The 22,039-nt window shown below is 41.4% G+C and overlaps 1 protein-coding gene and 3 non-coding genes across 7 annotated transcripts in view; all 4 read left to right on the top strand.

Moving 5' to 3' along the window:
• The window catches only part of arhgef10 (Rho guanine nucleotide exchange factor (GEF) 10), a 46,288-nt gene that overhangs the window by 12,526 nt on the left and 11,723 nt on the right, over positions 1–22,039 (top strand). For 2 of the 4 annotated variants that reach the window (XM_041061191.1, XM_041061193.1), the window contains exons 5-25: positions 927–963; positions 1,134–1,222; positions 1,560–1,616; positions 2,239–2,426; positions 3,251–3,367; positions 4,023–4,134; positions 4,329–4,441; positions 4,566–4,643; positions 4,724–4,903; positions 5,488–5,604; positions 5,722–5,814; positions 6,433–6,603; positions 7,384–7,529; positions 8,050–8,234; positions 12,683–12,798; positions 13,855–13,982; positions 15,130–15,230; positions 15,467–15,588; positions 17,085–17,171; positions 18,117–18,343; positions 18,935–19,092. In XM_041061191.1, the coding sequence (XP_040917125.1) occupies positions 927–963; positions 1,134–1,222; positions 1,560–1,616; positions 2,239–2,426; positions 3,251–3,367; positions 4,023–4,134; positions 4,329–4,441; positions 4,566–4,643; positions 4,724–4,903; positions 5,488–5,604; positions 5,722–5,814; positions 6,433–6,603; positions 7,384–7,529; positions 8,050–8,234; positions 12,683–12,798; positions 13,855–13,982; positions 15,130–15,230; positions 15,467–15,588; positions 17,085–17,171; positions 18,117–18,343; positions 18,935–19,092 (2,622 nt within the window). The remainder of the gene's footprint in view (positions 1–926; positions 964–1,133; positions 1,223–1,559; positions 1,617–2,238; positions 2,427–3,250; positions 3,368–4,022; positions 4,135–4,328; positions 4,442–4,565; positions 4,644–4,723; positions 4,904–5,487; positions 5,605–5,721; positions 5,815–6,432; positions 6,604–7,383; positions 7,530–8,049; positions 8,235–12,682; positions 12,799–13,854; positions 13,983–15,129; positions 15,231–15,466; positions 15,589–17,084; positions 17,172–18,116; positions 18,344–18,934; positions 19,093–22,039) is intronic. The other 2 variants (XM_041061194.1, XM_041061195.1) reach the window with 2 other exon arrangements.
• trnai-aau lies at positions 15,707–15,780 on the top strand. The gene has a single exon. It is a non-coding gene; the product is annotated as a tRNA-Ile (tRNA).
• On the top strand, positions 16,293–16,366 carry trnai-aau. Its single transcript has one exon. It is a non-coding gene; the product is annotated as a tRNA-Ile (tRNA).
• On the top strand, positions 16,729–16,802 carry trnai-aau. The gene has a single exon. It is a non-coding gene; the product is annotated as a tRNA-Ile (tRNA).

Raw genomic sequence — 22,039 nt, 5'->3', positions numbered from 1 at the left:
TCCCCTCATTTCCAGTCATGTGTCCAGTTTCAACTTTTTAATATAGGCATAAAAGGCTCTAAAATACCTTAAACTCTTCTGTGGGTATCAAAGCTTTTTTTTCTGTAGTTTCAGTAAAATTCTCTTCATTTCTCACCACACACAAAACCTAGAGATACAAGGCTGTGACATGTAAATGCTGTCTCAGCTACTGCTATGCTGTCTTCTTTCTTCTGTCTCTTGTTTTTCCTAAAGCCTTGCCACAAGGAAGCAGGGACTAAATTTAGCCCTCCCCAAAGATCTGTGTTGGCTGTAAGGATTTTCCGGTTTCCCTAAAATCTTGCTGTAGCTGTGTCCAAGCCTGTGGCCTGGCACACTGAGGAGTCTGATTACACTGTAATTATCTCACCAAGGTCACAGTGAAAGAGTTGTGAACCACGTAGGTTTGCACAATTATGTACAAAATTATTTACATTGGTGCAATTTGTGTTTTGGTTTTTATCTCACTGTCCTATAGGCCAAGATATACTTAGCAGGGACATTTTTCTACAGTTATTACTGTAGAAAAATGTCCCTGACAAAATTTCCTTGTTTAACTTGTCACTGAATTTCAAATTAGTTCCATGTGTCAAGTGAAGTTCATGAAAGCACATTTAAACATTTAGTGTCATCTTGACTAAACCATGTCAAGTAATCATGGACTAATCAGTGACATCTGGTGGTGGCATGTGAAAGAAAGCTAACACAAGAGTAACTATATGAAATTGGGAGGTCTTTTGGAGTTTCTTCACATCCAGTGGGCTCATTTCTGAAAAAGAAAATGTACTGATAATGGTATATATTGTGTGAAAAAATAAACAATTTACTTATTTAGAAACCTGGTTTCAGAAATTGTATAGTGTTAGGTGTTCTTTGTGTAATGTGCTCTCTTTTTTTTTCTCCTTTAGTCACTGTGGTTGGGACAGGAAACACCTCTGTTGACAGGTGTGTGCCAGTCAGAGCATGTCTATAGCAATCATTAGTACATTTAGTATGATATGTTGTATGAAAATGTATGAAAAGTATTAGTGTAGCAGTGTTAACATCACTTACATTACACTGACAATGAAGATATAAATCTGTTTGGTAAGTTTTTGTTTGTTTCCATGTTCAAGTGTTTTCAGTGAGGAATATCCACCTATTAGAGAAGAGGATGCTTTGGCTAAATGGGCATCAGACCCTGCCAACACTGCATGGATGGAAAGTAAGCAATGACATCCACGATAAATGTACATCTTGTTGAGATGCATGTATGATCTCCATGGAGAGAATACTAGTTTTATTTCAGTTCTTTGTACTTGCATGCTTCTGCACACACAGTGTGCTCCCTCTGTGTGCTTTTATCTTTTTTTTCTCTCTTGACATAGTTGAATTCCCAGGCACTTCCTTCCTTTTTCTTTTGAGGAAGCAGATCCTTGTGTGTGCCTGTCTTTTAGATCCCCCCCTCACATTGCATCCTGTTTGTTGTGTGAACCGCTTTGCTATGTGATATAAAAAAAAATCATGCATTAGCTCTTTTGAATGTTTATTTTGTGTTTCAGATCCGGATGAGGTGATTTATGATGACGTGCCCAGAGAAAACTCTGACTCCAACACAGGTTTGTGAAATTTTTTTTTCATTCTTTTATTTCACAAGCTCAGTAGTTTCTGCCTGTAGCCAAAAAGCCGAAGCCTGTCGGCACTGCTGACTTTCACTTCTAGTTTCCGGGCTGTTTCTTTTTTTCTTTCAAAAACTATTGTTCATTTGGCTGTTTAATAGAAAAATGTAATGAAACAGGATTTGTCTGTTGTAACATTATGGTGATACTGAGTGTTCTGGTTTATTTACAATAGCCATTCAATTGAAATCAGCTTTTGTAAAGCTTATGATTACAGTACAGTTTATTTTCATTGCAAAATAACAGAAACACCCTATGATATAAGGCTGTTTTGTACAAAATGACCATATAAACTCAGCATATTTCTGCTCTCCACAGAAATTGAGCATTATAAGCTTTATGAAGACAATATTTATTTAAAGGCTGTTCAGTTTCAGTGTGGTATATTTTAGCTGTTTATCTGCATACACAGGACATGATCAAAGTTAAAGTTTATGCTGCTGATGTTTGAAAGACTAACAGCACAAAGTGTTCTGTAGACTCCATAATTTACATTAAGGTAATAGCTTAACTACTGTATTTCCAAAAACATTTTCTGTGTCTGTCCTGTTTTTTCATAAAGATCCAGATGAGATGATCTATGATGATGTGGAGCTTGGGGAAGAGGGTGGCTGCAACAGCTCCCTCGACAACGGATGGAGCTCTAGCGAGTTTGAAAGCTATGACGAGGCCAGTGATGGGGAAACTCGCCCTGAAAATGGCCTGCCCCACGCCTTCATGAGAGGGAAGCCGCCCCAGAGGAAGACCCATGTGTGTAACAATCACCCTCCCATTTTTCTGTCTAGATTACAGCCAACAACCAATACACTATACATCTGTGGGATGACAGCAGTGGATAAAGCAGGGATTCATTTTATTTGTACCTGAGGAATTTAGTAAAAGGGATTATGTTTTTCTCTTCTCTCCTCCGCATTTTCAATTTAAATATAGGCTGTGAGACCAGAGGTCATATATTCGTACATATAAAGTTCTAGTTTGAATTTCTGAGTTAAACAAATCCTCATATAGTGCTCATTCTTAACCTGGGGACATTTATAGATAAAGTTATCAGTGATATACAGTTGATTTGTGTGTCTGATGTGGAATCAACAGTCGCTTCTGCAGATCTGAGAAAGATCATTCTGGCTTATAGTCAGCTGTCTGCACTCTGTAATGTTTTGGCTTGTGGTTTTGAGAATTCAACTTCATTTTGTTTTCAGTGTACCACACTCAGATATTAATGATTGTTTCAGGGAAGAAAACTCTTTTGAAACACTAAAGTCACTAAAGTTTTCACCAAATTAGATTTTAGTGATACAAATGTAGTATTTATTTTCAAGTATAATGTGGAAGTGCATTTTGCCATATTTCAGTGCCCCCCACCTCCCAAAAAAAGAGAAAAAAAGTGCCCCTAAACATCAGATCATGGGATGGCATGTCCTCTGGAGAAGTTAATTTAGTTAATTTCTTATGTGTTTAAATTGGTAACATTTTTAGGACATGTTTGGAGGAGGATAGAGTCGGATAGAGTGGCTCTAAGGTGCTAGCTCATTCCAAAACCATAACCAGTAACTGCTTGCTTTGCTTTTGTTTAGCTCTCTCAAGATCTGACTCGCTTGAAAGAACACTATGAGAAAAAGATGAAAGATCTAATGGCAAATACAGTGGGAACGGTAGAGCTGCAGCAGCTAAAACAGAAACACGAGCAGAAGGTAAACTACCTGAGGCTCACCTCACCTGCCTGTGCTAGGCAACGTAGTCCCAACCCTTTACTCTCAGTCTAGCTAACCACTCTGGGTATCTGACACTTACTCGGTACCTTCATACTGCTCTGATGTGAATGGCTTGTGGTGGTGGTGGTGGTACTGGTGATGGGTTTGCATACAAATCATTTGCCTCCCTGTCTGTTGCATTGATCTTTCTCGTTATATGTTTATGCACTGGAGTTTGCAAAGTTTAGGATTTATACTTGAGTAACAGTAAGTAGCTGAAGAACTGATTTTAACACATTTTAACAGAAAATATTAGTGGTATTTACAGCATCTCTCATAATGTAAATCAGGCTGTTTGTATGTAAGCACTATGTTAGTTTTAGCTGATGTCCCGGTTACTGTCAGTCTCCACTCAGCTCTGCTCTCCTGTATTAAACGATCTGCCGTTTGTCTTCATCCCTGCTCTAACACTGCTTCTGTCCTGCTTAGCTCAGTTCAGTAGCTTTTCAACTATAGGCTTAGACAAAGAAAACTAAACTTCACCTTCTTGACTGTGAAAAAATGTAGTGTTACTTTTACTATAATAATAATAATAATAATAATAATAATAATAATAATAATAATAATAATAACACTATATCTTATCTCATCCAAGATGCAAAAGCTGGTGAAGGCAGCTAAGGACGGGACCAAAGATGGGCTTGAGAAAACAAAAGCTGCAGTGAAAAAGGGACGCTCTTTCATCAAAACCAAGTCATTCTGTCATGGTATGTAATCCTTAAAAGACAGCTTGTCTTCATAAATTCCAATAAGTAGATAAATCCCTCTAACTATACATGCTTACCCTTAGCTCTCCTATTTGTGTTAAGCCTGTGTATGGTTTATTCAGGACAGTGTTTTTCTGTCCCTTCAGCGTGTTTGCTTTTACAGCTTTACTTGCTCTCTCCTCTTAATCTTTTAGAGAGGAAGTCAGCTGGTTTTGAGGATGAGGAGTCTGAACTCTTCATTGAGGTGGATTGTTTCAATGTTGAGCCAGTGCTGTGTCCAGCACCAGAGGGTCTTTCACAGCAACAGGTGATGAACATGCCCTTCAACTTTTATCCCAGTTTACGTAACTCTTTGCCGTGTGAATTTGCTGTTTAAGAAAACCATGTCAAATGTCCATAGACTAATGGTTTGATATTTTCTTCCTCTACAGCTGGTGAGAAGATGTATATTGGGATCTATATTGGAGAGTGAGAAGAACTATCTTGATGCACTGAAAAGGATCCTAGAGGTATGGAAGTACGGCTGCAGCAAATGCCATAGCAGCTTTTAAGTGTTGGTTATTACAGTTCATATTATTTGCCTTGTCAGCAATATGAGAAGCCCCTATCCCAGATTGAGCCGAGGCTGCTGAGTGACAGGAAACTGAAGATGACTTTCTATCGTGTGCGCGAGATCCTGCAGTGCCACTTCCTGTTCCAGATCGCCCTGGCGAGCCGCGTGGCTGAGTGGGAGAGCCTGGAGATGATTGGAGATGTCTTTGTGGCATCGGTAAGCTGGGGGCTGTAATTGGAAAGCCTTTTTACAAGAAGTCCACCAATATATTAAAAATAGCCCCACAGCTGATATTCACTATCTAGAGCTGCGCTCTGTTCTTTTATCTCATGTATTGTATGTACCTCCAACTCTTGTCTTTGGCTTCTTAGCTACTCATTGGCAAGGATCTTCAAAATACTTCATTTCCTTGTTTTTGTGTGAAACTTGACCCCTGGCACGACAAAAGAGGAGCAGTGAGACCCATATGAGGCCAATTTGAAGTCTGTTCACTGCCCTCTCTGACCTCACAGCTCTCCTCCCATCATAAAACAACAGGATTCACACACTAAGAGCTTATTTTGGGAATGGAATATTCCCTGTAACTTGGTTTATATGTACAATAAAATATAATAATATGAAAACATAATCACATTTAAACAGCTGAAAGTGTGCAGGCATGTTTTGGCTAAGTTTTCTGATGTGACACTAATGTCTGCAGCATGATACCATTTCTCTGTGCCTACCAAAACTGTCACAAATCATGTCTTGTAATAGTTTCTACAAGTGGTTAATGTATTAAAATGTGTGTTTCCTAACAGTTCTCAAAGTCTATGGTGCTGGACGCCTACAGCGAGTATGTGAACAACTTTAGCAATGCGATGGCAGTGGTAAGGAAGACGTGCGCATCCAAACCCGGCTTCCTGGACTTTCTCAAGGTTTGAGAGAACTGCACGAGTGCAAAGTGCTAAATACTGGGACAACTTTGAACAACCTTTGAAATCCTTTAAACTGGTTCCTGACTGCAGTACAGTAACACGTCCTCTCACCCGCAGCATCGTCAGGAGACCAGCAGCGACAGAATGACTTTGTATGGCCTCATGATGAAACCTATCCAGAGGTTCCCACAGTTCATTCTGCTCCTTCAGGTATGATGACCACTTATTTTCAGCTCCTTTGCAGTAAATATAATATACAGATGACATTGTGGTATATACATTCACCAGCAGAGGGAGAGCTATACACATAAGTCAAGGCACTTTGTTTTTCAAAGTACTTACCTCAGGGGTAGGCTAGAGAAACGCTCTGAGGGGAAATGGTTTCCTCAGATCTCTTTTAATCCTGCTCTCATTTGCCCTGGCATATTTACTTTGCAAACCTGGGGGACACTGGGTTGCTTTCTTTTTAAAGTACAAACAAGTATTATAGCAGCTTAGTGGCTATAAATACCAATCAAAATAGCTCAGGTATTCATGAAACTGGGAATTGCAATCTACATTAATTCTGTTATTAAGTCTTCATCTGTCTTGAGGATGTGTAGTGTATGAATATAGAAAAATGGATGAGCAACAGTCAACATGCTTCCATCTAATGCTGTCGGACTCGACTGTGCTGATTTATCTGTACAGGTGCAGGTGTTTTTTTATTTTTATTTTTTACATTTTTATTTATTTTTATTCCAATAACGATACTGTTAAAAAGGTCTTCAGTGTGGATAAACAACAAACGACTGGCTAATGTGTGACTTCTCTGTGCATCCTCCTCAGGACATGCTGAAGAACACACCAGTGGGTCACGCAGACCGTCTGCCCCTGCAGATGGCCCTGACCGAACTGGAGACACTGGCAGAGAAGCTCAATGAAAAGAAGAGGGAAGCTGACCAGCGCTGTGAGATCCGTCACATTGCAAAGGCCATGAACGAACGCTACCTCAACAAGGTCTGCCCATTTCACCTGTATGTCCAGGTGTACGTGTTGGTACTACCATTACTTAGCAGAGTCAGTGTTTTGATACATGAGATTTTGTTTTTTTTTTTTTGTTTACATGCTGGTTAAGAATGTGGTGAGAGCCGATCGTTCACTCATTGCTCAGTCAGTGTGCAAATCTTTGGCTGATGTTTGATTCTTTTAGCATATGCTCTGGCATTTCCCTCTGTCCCTGTGTGGGCGGCCATCAGCTTTACATTTTCTACCAACTATCCTCCTGACTGAATACCATATTTTTAGCGCATGGCTTAGCACAACATGTGCATGCAACACCAGCTTTCCCCAGGGTGTAATTATTTGTCTATCTGCAGCCACCCACTCTGGCATCTATGTAGAAACATGTGTTTACAGGATACCCCACATGGGGCAGAGGAGTTTTGGTCCCCTTAGCCTTTAATTGTTTAGAGCCACTGTTGATAGCCATGTATTATATGCTGTTATCCAAAATGTGTGGTTTCAAAGTAGAGAGTGACAGGAAACATGGGGGGACATAAGAGCAAGATGACATGTGACAAAGGTTCCCGACCAGACTGAATTTTTCTCTTTCATGAGTTTATAAAAACCCACAGCAGTGTTCACTTTAAGATGTAGCCTACTCAGAGGCTGTATAGGCTGAAATGCTCGACAAGATCGTTTTCTTGTCTAAGCCGATAAACAAAAGCTATAAAACTACAAAAACTCCTGCTATACGTTGAGATAGTATCACTCTGACTTATCAACCTTATCTCTTAGCTTCTGAGCAATGGCAGCCGCTACCTGATCCGCTCAGACGACATGGTAGAGACGGTCTACAATGAGCGTGGTGAAATCATCAAAACCAAGGAGCGGCGCCTCTTCCTGCTTAACGATGTGCTCATGTGTGCCACGCCCAACATCCGGTAAGAGTGACCTCAAACCAGACCTGTTCTTAATCTTTAAATTACACCTTCTCCTGTTCATGGGTGCAATATCCTGTAATCTCTTAACCATTTCACAATTTTAGATACTAATTTCTGTGTGTTTATTTTTGTTGTGGTCTTGAACTTGAATAGATCACTTTGTCTGCCGTACGGGAATATTTAATGCAGCTAGTATTACTGAAATGCAACTCTCAGGTGTAGAGAAAGATAGTAAGCACTGTGTGTAACTGGTGTCCTCGGGGTGACTTTTGACCACTCTGAGACTCTGGGTTTGGACCCATATGCACCCGCTGTGACTTGCTATTTAACCAGCAGTGATGGAGAGCCCTGTTCCTGGGCTTGTCAGCTTCTGTCCTGTAATTGTAACATGCTGGTCACCACATATGTGTCCACTCACTTGTACAAACGTTTGGTTTGATAGATACATACATGTGTCCTCATGAGTTAATACCATGAACCAGGGTCACATAACCGTCTCATTTCTTTCTGCCCTGTCCAGATGTCAGGATGGCAGTGGGAGCGGCAGTGGAAATGCTCCACTTGACCAGAAGTTCCTTCTAAAGTGGAGCGTGCCTCTGAGCTTCGTGGAGGTGGTAGAGTTCGGATCCAGTGAGGACATAGCCGACAACAGCCGCTACCCAGCACCCCATTCTGGGGAGAAGGTGGTCATCAGCGCCAAGCCAAGTATGAACCACAGTATCACATTATGTTATTTTGAATCAGCAGTCTGCCTGTTTATTTGTCTCTGTGTGCCTCTGAAGATAATAGAATTCAATTAGCTGACCTGATTAGAGAGTACCGAGCAGCTGAGGGTTGATCCCTGTGTAGACGATGTGGATTTCAGACTCTGGGACACGAGCCAGTAACTGCTGGTCAGGTAGCTGCTTGTGCTTAGTGTCAGGTTAATGAAGATCTCAGTGGTAATTAAAGGTAAATATCTCTCTCTGTCTGTAGGAGGATTTGGAGTGATTAGCTTGAACAAATCAAGTTACAGCCTTGCACCATTTTAGTAAACTCACAGGACTTTGAATCTTAAACACAGGGAATAAATTGATAGTTATTACTTGCTGGACATATACAGACCTTTCTAAAATGGTGTCAGTCCTGCACAGACTATCCGGCCACCGAGTGTGTATTTTTTCCTTCCTCAGTCCTCTGGTCTGCTGGCTGCCGACTCCAGTGATTTCAGTCTTTCCACTGGGTTCCCCCCCTGTCACAGCCAGCTGCTCAGCCACTTTAAAAGGCCCAGATCAGACAAACAAGAGGCATAACGAGAGCGTATGATTTTGTGGTCACAGCGCTGCAGTTTTTATTCTAGGCTCTAGATTTTTTCTGTGTGTATGTGTTTGTGCCAAGTTAATGGTAGCGCACATTGCTGGCCTGCTGAGCGCTTAGATACTGTATTATCCGTGGTCTGTCAAAGGTTATGTGTATTCAAGTCTCGGGTCCACTCTTTCAGTTGCCAATGGTAGTGGGCTGGAATCACTACCACTGAGCTCATCCACTGCTCTCTCTCACTCTCATTCTCCATCTCCCTCTAATCTATCATCTGTAATTCAGTTACATAAAGCTCAGTCTCTTGCTGCTGTGTCACAGTGTCACATTTATCTCGTAAGAAATCATGTGATGTTTTTAATGTATGGTAGCATACAGTCCACCAACTATATCTGATTACTAAAAGATTGCTGTTCAGTAATATCCGGGGTATATTTCAGTCCAAGTGCACACGGTGTAACAGTAAACAGAAGGGACTATGCCCATGTTATTGTATTGGTTCCCCTGCTGTGTGAAGTTGTTATAGAGATGACAGCATGTGAAGTAGATGGTCCATATGGACCCTCCTGCCACCCAACCTCATCCTCTTATGTTGAAAATATAAGACGGTGACTTTCCACACTTTTCCCTTCGTCCACCCACTTCACCCACAGTACTTTTTTTTTTTTTTTTTTTATAAATCTGTCTTATATAGCCTTTTTCCTTTACCTCCAATTAAGCAACATTTGGTGCCTCTCTTTTACACTAATCTCCTGCCAGGCCACCTGTCCCCCTCTGATACCTCACTGAGCTATGTGAGCAGTCCAGCTATTGCACGAGTGTATGTAACAGATGGCACAGACAGGCCTGTGTAACATCTGGTCTGGCCGTGACGTTTTCCTCGGGCTGCAACTGACAGACAGGTTCACGACCTCATCTAACAGCGATGTGATGATAAAAGCGTACATGCACTCTCTCCTTAAAGGCCCGAGGATGACCACAGGGGGTCTCAGTGTATGGTTTTGTGCTTTCAGATAACTAATAGATGTTGTGGAAATTGATTTTGAGATGATATGAATCGACCACAGCGCTTCAAAAAGAACTATTAATTGCCTCGACAACTGAATTTCTGTGTTAGTCAACAATAACATACTGACCTCCGCATGGTTCCCTCACTCTGACTTAGTTATTTCCAAACCAAGTTCAGTTCTGCGTGTGTGTTTGGGAAAGTGTGTGCGTGCTTGTGTGCATACAAATGCCTGCATTGTCCAGGAACTTTTAACAAGTGGAAACAATTGTTTCTCAGTCCACTGTGTTCAGCCAAAAGCAGCTCGGCGAACAGGCTGCTAGAAGGCACTGAAAAGACTCCGCAGCATACAGTATGATGTCACCTCTTTACGTGTCCCTCTGTTTAGTTCATCTCTTCCATCAGACCACCATGCACACTGGTCATTTAAAGTTACATTTTCCTGCTGCTCTCACAGCCAGTATGTAATTTGTAGGTATATTGTTTTTTTTGTTGTTGTTTTTTTTTCGGGGGGGGGGGGGGGGGGGGGGGTTGTAATTGCTGGGATGACTGGCCTGCTTCTGAAGAAGCTCCCAGGCCTGTTTTGTTAGAAAACTCTTGGCATTTGGCACTGTCACAAAGAGCCATTCAGGAAGTTGGATCTGACTTGAAATGGGTGACACAGTGCCAGTCTAGTCTGTGGGAATGGTCAATTCAGTCATGGCACAATTCTATTCTTACTTTGGTCTTATTATTATTATTAAAAACATAATGCACAGCAATAGATAGAATGAAACCCAGGGTTTATTGAGTTATATGATGACATTTCAGCTTGCCTTTAATGTACATTTATTCAAGTAGGATGAAGGAGATATACTGCAAGGCTAATGCAGACCCTCTTCATACACAGATCAAAGGGACTGTTACATTCAGTGGAATAAAGAATTCAAACTCACGCTTGTTTGATTTAAACTCAAATCATGTAAAGGAATATTGCAAAACATGGTTGTTCAGTGAATCCTCTGACGTTCAACACCGCCAATATTAAGTAGAGAACTGTATATTGTATGATACTGGCTGTAAGCGCAGTGTTGTAGCCGCATTTGCTCATAAAATAACACAACCAAACATGGAGGGTTTATTCAGCACTTCTGCCTGCCCTGACCTGAATTCAACCCCCTGTGTGTCAGCCTTTGCTAAGGCCGATGAGCCATGAAAATGGCATTTAGCTCATTTAGACAAGGAAATTAGTTCAAATGAACAGAAACATGGTAACGAAAGTGCGTAACACACTCCAGCAATTAATTTCTCATTTGATCTTATTAGCGGTTAAAGTCAATAAACATAACCTATTGCAGGGTGGCAATGACTTGATCCAGTGGCATGAATGAAACAAAATCACTGATCACTGACCATGAAAACATGAGTGAAACCCAAATCCATGCACACTGCTGTGGGCCTGCTGTGTAGTGTGTGTGCTGTGGTGTGTCGGGGTGCTCACGCATGTGTGTACAAACTCAAACAGGGAGACATTTTAGAGTCATTCTCTCAGAGACCACCTACAAATGCGTTACTGGGGTAAAGTTCCCCCTGAAAGCCCAGTCAGCAAGACCTTCAGGAGAGGACTGGACTGGGTTGCCATGGAGTTGGAGCACCAGACAGACATAGTGACTATTGTAGAAGAAGAGGAGGAGGAGGTGGAGGAGGAGGAGATGGAAGGAAAGGGAGAACAGAAAGTAGAAGGGCTGAAGCAAACAGAGCTGAAGATGCCTGAAACTCTAATGCAGTTTAACTCTCTGTGCCCTGATATACACTCTCAACGGTTAAGAGGAAACACACACACTCAAAGATTTTCAGTTAGGTTTTAATTTGAAAGAGTTCTGTACTTGTTAGTCGAGTCTTTTGATCAAATGGCCTCAATAATTTGTCCGTTGGCAATTTTGGCCAACTGACAGGTGTCGCCTCCCCCCGTGCTCTCTGTGTGCTTTTCTTCATAACTTTATACATATGTGTGTGTGTGTGTGTGTGTGTGAGTGTGAGACAGAGAGAGAGAAATTCTTTGCCACTCTTTGTCAGACCTTTGATGAGTCTGGCTCTGTATTCTGTGCAGCCGGTCTTTGTATACACACAAATCATGCCCTTGTTTTCCTTTTGATACAGGACAACACAGTAACCGCTCAAGATCACTGAACTGTCCATGTAGCTCACTGATCATTAGGTTTAATGTTTTGAGCACAAATGCCTACCAACATACCCACTGAAGCATGCAGTACATACAGTGGGTCCACAAGGGAAGAACAGGAAGGAAGATGCACACTGATAACCGAAAACAAACTCAATATTTGGTGTGTGGTCTCTGAAAGCTAACGTTAGATCATCGCGTTCTTGTGAAGAAGTGAGCACACTAGTGAGAGCCACTGCCAAGTTTGCAGAGCTGTCACTGCTCCTGTGGGAAACTGAATGATTGCCCGTTATTGATTTTTGTCTTTGTTGCTACAGTTTTAACCGCTTCTCTCATCAGACTGGCCCCACTCATTACTGTTTCCAGCTTTTCATAAGAAGACTGCTTTTTTTTTTTTTTTTTATTCTTTCCGGCTCACATGAGAACTCTTTATAGGGGATTGTAGTCACTACAGATTGTAGTCACTACAGTTTATAAAGAAGACTATAACTCACCACTTTAACATGAGTCAGTGAGAGCTTTGTAACACTAAGGGCTGTAACATTAAATCTCATCTCTAACCTCACATTTTATTGTAATTTATTGGAGTTCCGTTTTTGTTTTTTTTGGGGAGTGAGATGGAGAGAGAGAGTGAGAAAAAAAAAAATCTTTTTCTGTCTAAATATTTTGCCCTCGTGTGTTTCTGTGTAGACAAGCTGTACATGGGCCCGGGTCAGTTATACCAAGATCTGCAGAACCTAATCCATGACCTCAGCCTGGTCAACCAGATCTCCAGCATGATCAGCAGCCTCAAGGGAAACTACCAGGTACTGTACGGCTGCACTAAACACAAGCACTGAGTTAAAGTCACATCAGTTGAGCTCAATACATTTCTAGTCTTTATTTCCCTTTGTCTGTTGTTTTTTAATGGCATTTTTACTAAATCGAAGGTCTTGTAGCGTCTATTAATATTCTTGGAAGCTTGACAAAAATTGACACAGACAAATGTCTCCTCAGTGTACCTCAGGACCTCAGATGTCCATAAAGGCTGGGCTGTTATGTGGGTGTGTAATGTTTAAGCTGTGGAACGTGCAAGCGTGGACAATTTGTCTTGGGGAGATTTGGAGTCTCTTAAGTCTTGATTTGCACCGTTCAAGCCTGTCATATAATGTGGCCACACACACACACACACACACACACACACACAGACACACACACACGTTTGCCTGTGCTGCTGGGCTGGAGGTTTAGTTTGCACAGTGTGAGTGTGTGAGGCTGTGTTTGTGCTGTGCTGGTAGGTCTGTCAGAAGCAGAGTGGGAGGCAGAGAAACAGAGAAGCTCTCAGAGAGACATGTGTCCCAGAGATGGAGGAAGGGAGAGAGGGAAAGGGGGAAGGGAAGAAGAAAAACAACACTGAAATATGTGAGCTGTTCCCTTCCAAGCATTTTCTCAACTTTTAAATTTCATTTTCTAAATGATCCTATCAGTGTTTGTATTATACTGAAAGCTTTGGAATCATGTATTGAAAGATAAAGATATCATTGTCTAATTAGTAACAACGCTTAAGGGCAAATTTCCTATTGTTTCTACTTGGAAACAGAATCTTGGTTCTTGCACTGTGTTGATGAGGGAGAAAATGAAAGGAGTTTGTAATAACTTTGCCACCTCATTAATTTATAGGGAGGAACAAAGATACTAGAAGCCGCTAAGAGTCATATATAATACAGTCCATTACAACAATAACACAAACTTCAGCCTCAGAAATCAAAAGTGGTTATGATTTATTGACTTTGAAGCGCTCTGATGTACAATTTATGGCTCTATTCCTTCTTCTCTTTCTCTCTGTTTTTTTTTTTCTATCACTCCAATATTCGTGTGGACAGAATGTAAACCCCACAGTGGCCCAGGACTGGGTATCAGGTCTCCAAAGGCTCATACTGAAAAAGGAGGAGGAGATCAGGGCAGCCGATCGGTGTAGGATTCAACTCCAGCTGCCTGGCAAACAAGACAAGTCTGTATTTACACACACATACACATAAACACACCTCTTTAGCTTTAATTGATCTTTCATACAGACGGCACATTCTACATCGTGACAGTCTCCTGTCTCAGTCCTTGCCCCCCCACCCCCACACACCCTTGTATTGTTTATCCTAGATTTATCTTTATCCCCTTTTACCCTGCTTTCTCCTTCCATCCTCCCAGCCTCCCTGTATGCCTCTAGCTTTAGGAGTATTAGGCCACATTTTGGATATTTTGGATAAACAAGTTTCTGCACCAGCTCTAATCTGAGGAATGAATCTCAGGGGAGGAAATGTGCATCAGTGTTTGCAACCAAAGTCTGCCCACTCCTGTTGAACACAAACGCTCATGTCACACATTTACACACACACACTATTACGGTCTGCACATGGTCCCCCAAGGGTGAACCTTGTTTTGGCCTTGTCACATTCTGTCTCTCTCTCTCTGTCTTCCTCACTCCATCCTCCATCCGTGCTGCATTTAGCTGGTGAGATTATCCATGGGTATGTTTGGAAACACAGCTGTGCCTTCCTTATTCCTCCCCTGATCCCTCAATCACAAAATACACAACGCACACTTCCCCACAATCAGTCAGTGATGCATTTCAGACAGGACCCCACCACAAAAACACAAACACAAACACACACACACACACACACACACACACACACACACATACACATAATGCCTACAAGAGCTGCTGATAGAAGCGATAATGGACATTGATTTCTGTGGCATTTCTGTTAGAGTCTGTCTCTTTAGTCAGCATTGAATAGTCAGACTCATTTTCCCCCTCAGCTTGGATTCAGTCCAAACAGAGCTGTTTTCATTTGATCATACCGGGTATTTTACTGTAAAAGATGCTAATCAGTGGATTGGTGTGTCTGTACGAATATTCAGACATTAGCATGACTTCTTAGAGAAATGTAAATGCTAATTCAGGCCCTGTGGTTGCCAAAGTGTTGACGTGTCTCGCAGAACATTAATCATTCAGCACAATCTTGTTAAAGCATCTCTGATTTTTGGCTCACAGACACTTCCAGTGATGTCTGGTTTATTAACTCGTTCTGCAACGTGAGACTTTTTTAAAGCTTCACGTCGTGATTGTGTTTTTGTTTTGTCCTCTCTATTGGCAGGTCGGGTAAACCCACATACTTCAGCGCAGTGTTCAATACTCTCAGCCCAGCCATCAAACAGTCATGGATCAGTAACTTGCAGATGGCTAAACTGGCTCTAGGTACTGTACACTGCTTGGCAGTACACACTCACTGTCTCAGTTGCACAGTTGTTTTCTTCGTTTTGATTGTGTGTGCATTTATACAGTGTATATCTGTTACAGTGTTCCGGAGTCTTAACCCCTGAAAACAGATAACTTGTCATTTAAATTGAATCCAAACTCTTACTGCACACTGTACATTATTGAAGCAATGTGTGTGTGTGTGTGTGTGTGTGTGTGTGTGTGTTGTACATCAGAAGAGGACAATCTGCAGGGCTGGTTCTTTGCAGAGGATGATGGGAATCAGATCAAAAAGCAGAAACACCCTCTCTTGCTGCGGCAAATGCCTGTGGTCATGTCAAAACTACAGGAGTTCAAGGTGAGACTTTTTGATTTGATAGGTCCATATTATATCCATATGATGTGAGTGTCCATATTTCAGTCTGTCTTACTGGATTTTGGCGATGAATTAAAATGCTTAACTTCTCTGTTGCCGTGGCCGGTTAGCTCAGTTGGTTAGAGCGTGGTGCTAATAACGCCAAGGTCGCGGGTTCGATCCCCGTACGGGCCAGCGTGCCTTTTAATTTGAAGTTGTGACACCTGCGCAGCTTAGCTCGGGTTATTGTAATAACTGAGTATGAAATGACATATGAAACGGTACTACTGTAAACAATCAGAAATCCACTGTCAGTGAAATTATAACATCGTGTCAGCCTGTCGCTAACACAATCTCTGTGTTCGTATGGCCAGAATCTCTTCCTGAACTTTGCTATAGTCTGTTCTGCCTCAAGTTTGCTCTTCCAACATTAGACAGGCTAATACTCTATACCATAATAATACAGTTTGTAAGTGTCAGACTGTAACTCAGAGTGAAATCACAGCAAGCGCACAAAACTGTGCAGTGAAAATTGAGCTAACATACATTCTAATTTTTTTTTTTTTTAGAAATGCATGTGTAAGTCCTGTGTCCTTCCTGTGTGAATGTGCATCTCCCAAATGTCACACTATGTCATATAATGTCACATGTACACCATGGCAGACTGAACACGTGCTGCAATAAATAGCTGTAATAGAAGCACGTGAGGCCGGTTAGCTCAGTTGGTTAGAGCGTGGTGCTAATAACGCCAAGGTCGCGGGTTCGATCCCCGTACGGGCCAGTGTCCTTTTTCAATAAATCATTCTGACATATCACTACTTAGAGAAGTATTACATATTTGAGTTCATGTATTAGTCAAATGGCAAGTAACATGTAAAATGAAATTAGATGATTTCCTGTTGAGGTCATATATCCCAGCTGTTGAGGAGAAATCTTTTCTCCACTGACAAACAAGAAAACAAGCCAGTTGGAGTAAACACTTTCTGATGTCTCTGCATATTTAGATGTTTAGTAATTTATTTTGGCCGGACAACATTATGCTATAGTGATTTGTGTAATGGGGTCAGATTACAACATGTAAATGACTGTAACCAGCACTGACTCACCAAGTGGGGTAAAAAATAGCTGACCCTTGTGCATATGGGCCGGTTAGCTCAGTTGGTTAGAGCGTGGTGCTAATAACGCCAAGGTCGCGGGTTCGATCCCCGTACGGGCCATGTGGATTTTAGGTTATAGACCTAAATTTCATCCCAGATCATAAGTTGTTGTTTTAGTAAAACTGTTATGTATTTGAACCGTGTTCCCCCGTGTGGCCACTTTAGCTCATATGGGCTTGTTACTTCAAAATGCCTGGAGAAATCTTTGATGTTTTTACCTTCACACTAATAAAAACTAACTGGACAATAGTGACATATGTTTTATTTATTCTGTGAATTCCTACACAGTGACTTGACTCTTTCTTTTATCACCCTCTCCTGTTTGCTCCTGTTGTGTGGCAGGTGGAGTGTGCTGTTCATAACCCAGAGCCCCACATTAACACAGAGAGCACCGCAGACACTCCCGTCGTGGGCCATGGATGTGTCTGGGTGAGACATTTTTTCCTTCATACCTTGGAAAAGCAGCACTGTGTTGGCTCACATTTAAACACGTACACCAAATAAGAGCTTATCCCAAGGTTTATAGTCACTGCCTACAATAATGTGGGTCTTTTCCATCCAGAGGGAGAACTAAATTTGTAGTTTGTAGGAACACATTCATGGTCCTCGACTTTGAAATCTGAGTCTTGGATGAGAGTATTTTGTCAACTGTGTTGAGTGACTTTAGCAGGTGTTTGTTGGCAAATGGTTTTACAGTCCACTTATTTTCAGCAGCTAGCATTATTTAAGCTTAAACACTTTTCTATCAGTAAGTCCAACTCTTAGTTTTGGCTTTTTTTTTCCCCTTTTATGCATCAACAGAGCAGATGTTTATTTATTAAGATTTCTAATGTCCACTTATATGATATGAAAGTTTATTGCTTCAGTACTTAGGTTTTTGCAAAATATGCAATGGCTGTCATAACAGTGGTAATCACTGCTAATGCAGTGTTTTATCAGTAAGGACAAACCTTGGATCTGTTAAAGATACAAACATCTCTAGCTGGTTATTTTGACAGTGAAGTAATAAATAAAATGTAGCTGAAAGATGTTAAACTGAAAGAGGAGATTTTTAATTTGTTAGATATCAGTTGTTTTAAACACACACACACACACACACACAATTGTATGTGTTAGGAGTTAAATGATTTTGCTTTTAAATTGGTATATAATGACTTTGTTTTGATGAGCCCTTTGCTCTCTGGGGGGACTTTTGTGCTTTCTCATGAATTACACTGGGAGTACTTTAGTTGTATTTGTTTAGTATTTGCTTCCTTTTCATATACTTTGCTTTCCTGGCTGGGAATCTTTTGGAGAGCTGTGCCGTCAGAACTGTGCTATACAAATAGATTAAATTGTCCTTAAAACACAGAGGTTTTCTTTATATTTGTCCAGGTTGCCAGCTGCACTAACCAGATGGGCCAGATAGCTATTGTGGCCATGCAGAACTCCAGCCCTAAGGTGACTGAGTGTTTCAATGTGGAGTCCCGTATCCTCTGCATGGCCTACGTCCCAGCTGAGCAGCTCCAGGAAAATGGCGAGAAGGTCCCCGAAAACAACCATGTCCCCCCAGCAAAGGCCAGTGATACTCCCAGTGTCTGTCTGGGCATGGAGGAGGGCAGGTACAGATGGCTATACACAGTGTACTCAAAAAAAAATGTCTGCAGTAAGTTTTTGTGAAACACACTGTGCTGTACCCACACAATGTGAGAAGTTACATTCTTTGAATTGTACATGTATAAAAGGTTTTTGTCAGTGTCTTAGGATCAAAGAACAGGGGTGTCTCTCTAGACCCCTCATTTAGTTACGGCTTCAGGGGAAAGTGAGGACACTACAAATAAATGTTTAATCAATTTAGCACAAAAAGCTTCCATAATGGATCTTGAAAATGTTTTTGTTTCCTAGTGAGAAGTTAAGCTCATCACTCATTCAATCACTCATTCCACTTGTTTCAGCTACAAAATAATTGAGTTCAATTTAACTGGAGGATATCATTCAAAGTGTCAAATTCTACACACTATTACAACATGTCCCAGAAACACCAAAGTGATAACTGTCAGTACTCTTTTTAACTGAATCTATAGCCAAAATCTTATTTGTAGTATGCAGACAGGAGTATATGTCACAGTATCATTTTGTTTTAAGTTACTAATTTTAAGTTAGTAAGTAATATAAAGTACTAATTTTATCTCTAATTTTATCGCCCTGTTCAGCATCATTGTGTATAAGAGCAGCCAGCGGTCCAAGAAAGTACGTCTGCAGCATTTCTTCACGCCAGACAAATCCACTATCACCAGCCTGGTCTATAAGAAACAATGTCTGTACGCCGGCCTGGTCAGCGGCTCTGTTGCTGTCTACTCAAGATCACCAGGTATGTGTGTGTCTGTGTGTGTGAGGAGGAGGTGGACTTGTGAATTTGTGTATCTCTTCTGTTATACTCAGAATTCTGCCTTTGTAATGTTTGTTGATACTCTTAAATAGCTATAATTACAGCAGTTAGGAGGTTAAATCACTGTTATTGTGCAAAACAGAAATGCATTCATTGAGTTAATTAGATTTTTTTTTTTTTTGAGTGTGTCGGCTGACATTGTTTACTTAAATATTTAGTCTGCACTAGCCCTGAATTTTGTAACTTTAACCATAATTGTCCATGTGCATGAATAAGATCATTGTTGCTGACTTTATGACTTTGTGTTTCGATTTTTGCAACTTTTGACGCACTTTTGCTGACTTTACTTACCAAAAGCAGCGTATCTGTTGGCTTTTTTCAACTATAGGCAGAAATTTTAATGTCTTAAAATGCTGAAGAGATCGTTGCTGATTTGACATGGCTATGCATTTGGCAACGCTGAATGAAAATGGTTATTCTAGGCAGAACATACGCAGAGCTGTTGTTGTTTTGTGGTCCATTGCTTCAACTGCTGTTTTTTATCTCTGAGTCACTGGGTTGCCGTTAGTGTGTAAGTCAGAGGCTCATTGTGAAACTCGAGGTCAGGGGTCTCCTCTGCTGTGTGTTGAGGTTCTGTTTCCTTTTCTTCCGTTGTCTGGGAGAAGCCAATCTGTTAGCGGTGACCTATTTAATGTCTTCCCTGCCAGACGAGCACAGACACAGCAGAGGAAAGGATCTGGGCTGCTCTTTCACATTCTCTGTTTTATTCCATCTCTTACTGGCTTTCATAGCTGCGCAAACGGAGCGTCTCTGAGCCACTTCCTCTTTCTGTCTCTTTGTTTTTCTGTCTGTGTCTGATTTTTCACGGTGTCACATTGTATGGGTAAAGATAAGTTCATATTTTGGAACATGTGGAAACCAAATCCTTGTTATTCTTGGCTGTCAAATACAAGTATGGGTGCCACTATCCTGTGATGCTGCCATTGCTAGAGGCATCTTTTATGATCACAGTGAAACATATTCATTCGTTTCCATGCCCTCATATGACTTAAATTAGATTTCCAACTTCTTTCAGAAAGAACTTTTAAGTTTCCTCCATCAATTTCTAGCTTTGTTGTTTTAGTTACGTTGGTCTTTTAGGCTTTTGTGTGCAAGAGAGAGAGAGAGACAGATACAGATACAGAAAGAATATGAATGATGGCCTGAGGACAGAGAGACAGGAGGAAAACTATTCTCGCTCCTCCCACAGTAAGGCTACAGTTTGCCTGGGAGAAACATGCAACATATATGCAACCATTCAGGAATGTTTTCTGGGCCGCTCATTACACCTTGTTTTGATGCACGTCTTTTTCTCCACACACTAGCTATTAGACAGCGGCGCAGCGTATGCCAGTGACGGTCTTTGGTGTAACTGAATGTTCCAACAGTAGCTGCTGATATTCATCACTCACCACCACCACCACCAAGTGTGTCAAATTAATTCCCAGAAGGAGATCCTGGCCCTAAAGTCTCATTTGTATGATCTCCAGCCATCAGCAGCTTTGTCGCTGGGACATGATGCTTGATGCTAAAATGATGACTCATCCTGCATAGTCTGGTAGGGAAACTGTACCCCTGCATGCCTGTTGTAATGCTGCTCAAGTACTTTGTCACAGTGACTGGCTCTGCCTGTACCCCATTAGCATATAAAGTAGACTCACGGTTTACATTATAGAGAAGAAAGCCAGCAGAACTAGGAGGAATGATCAGCTTATATCCTTTGATGTTACACTGTCAGCTGATCAAAGGGGGACCCTGGCAGTAAATAGTGACGAAGACTTCAAAAACACCCTGAACAGACAGCAATGTGGCTCTGTCTTTAAAGCCTTCGGTGCTGAGTTATTATCCGGCATAGAAATCGTACTCTGTTGTTGATGCAGTGTGTCTGACTCTGGCCCGTCAGCCTCATTCTGTCTTGCTTGCTATTTCCTCTGTGACTGACTGTGTGCGAGATGGAGAAAGAGGGAGGCAATGATTCGGCAAAGGTCGCACGTCATAGGCAGACAGTCAGAGCGTAAACTCCATCCAGCCGTTCTGTATCATGCCTCTGCCTTTTCCTGTTGAGAATATTGTACGTGATTTGTTGTTTGTTGCAGACTTGTCAAAATAAGAAATATGACAGTTGCTTGCTTAATCAGCTTTCACTGGCTGGTTTATGTGCTACTGTTTGTGCACACACACATACACACATACACAGTGATGAGGAGTTTGTTGCAGCTGACACTGACACGGAGGAATGCTACGGTTTAAAAAGTGAGAGATGTGGGCTGACTCGCTTCAGTAGAGACGACTTACATAAGCCTCCAAGTTGGCACTCCTGTCATTTCTTTTTCTCCTTTTCCTCCGCTGCTCTTTTCCTTTTTTATTTCCTCCTGCACATTCACCTACACTGTATGATTATTACAATAATATACACAGGGCACTGCTGGAATGCTAATCCCACCTAGCTCCTTTATCGGGAGATTACCCTTACTTCCCCAGTCATTACTGTACCTCTGAAAGAACATCTCTCTCTGCGTGGCACCTCTCCCTTCAATAGCCGCCTTTGTGCCTTCTCTTAAACAAACACTATTGGTGAGGCCTTATTCACTTCCTGGCCTAGATTAGCTCAGGGAATGTGGTATCTGGAGGAAATGAACTTTGTATTCAACACAGGGCCCTTCTAGCTTAAAAACTCTAACCTAACCCTAAAAAAAACAGCATTTTCACTGAAGCATGTTGCCATTTTTTAAATATATAACTTTTTTCTATCCGACTCATTTACATTTCTACTCATTTCACGACAGCACTGATTGAAATCTAAATCATCAAACGTAATGGTTTGCAGAAAATGTAACGTGTTGAATTTCTAAAGACGCTGCATGCGGCGTTTCATTGCAGTGGAGCTGGC

The sequence above is a fragment of the Toxotes jaculatrix genome, chromosome 17, assembly GCF_017976425.1.
Source record: "Toxotes jaculatrix isolate fToxJac2 chromosome 17, fToxJac2.pri, whole genome shotgun sequence".
In the NCBI taxonomy this organism is placed as follows: Eukaryota; Metazoa; Chordata; class Actinopteri; family Toxotidae; genus Toxotes; species Toxotes jaculatrix.
This window is presented reverse-complemented; position numbering and strand designations above follow the sequence as displayed.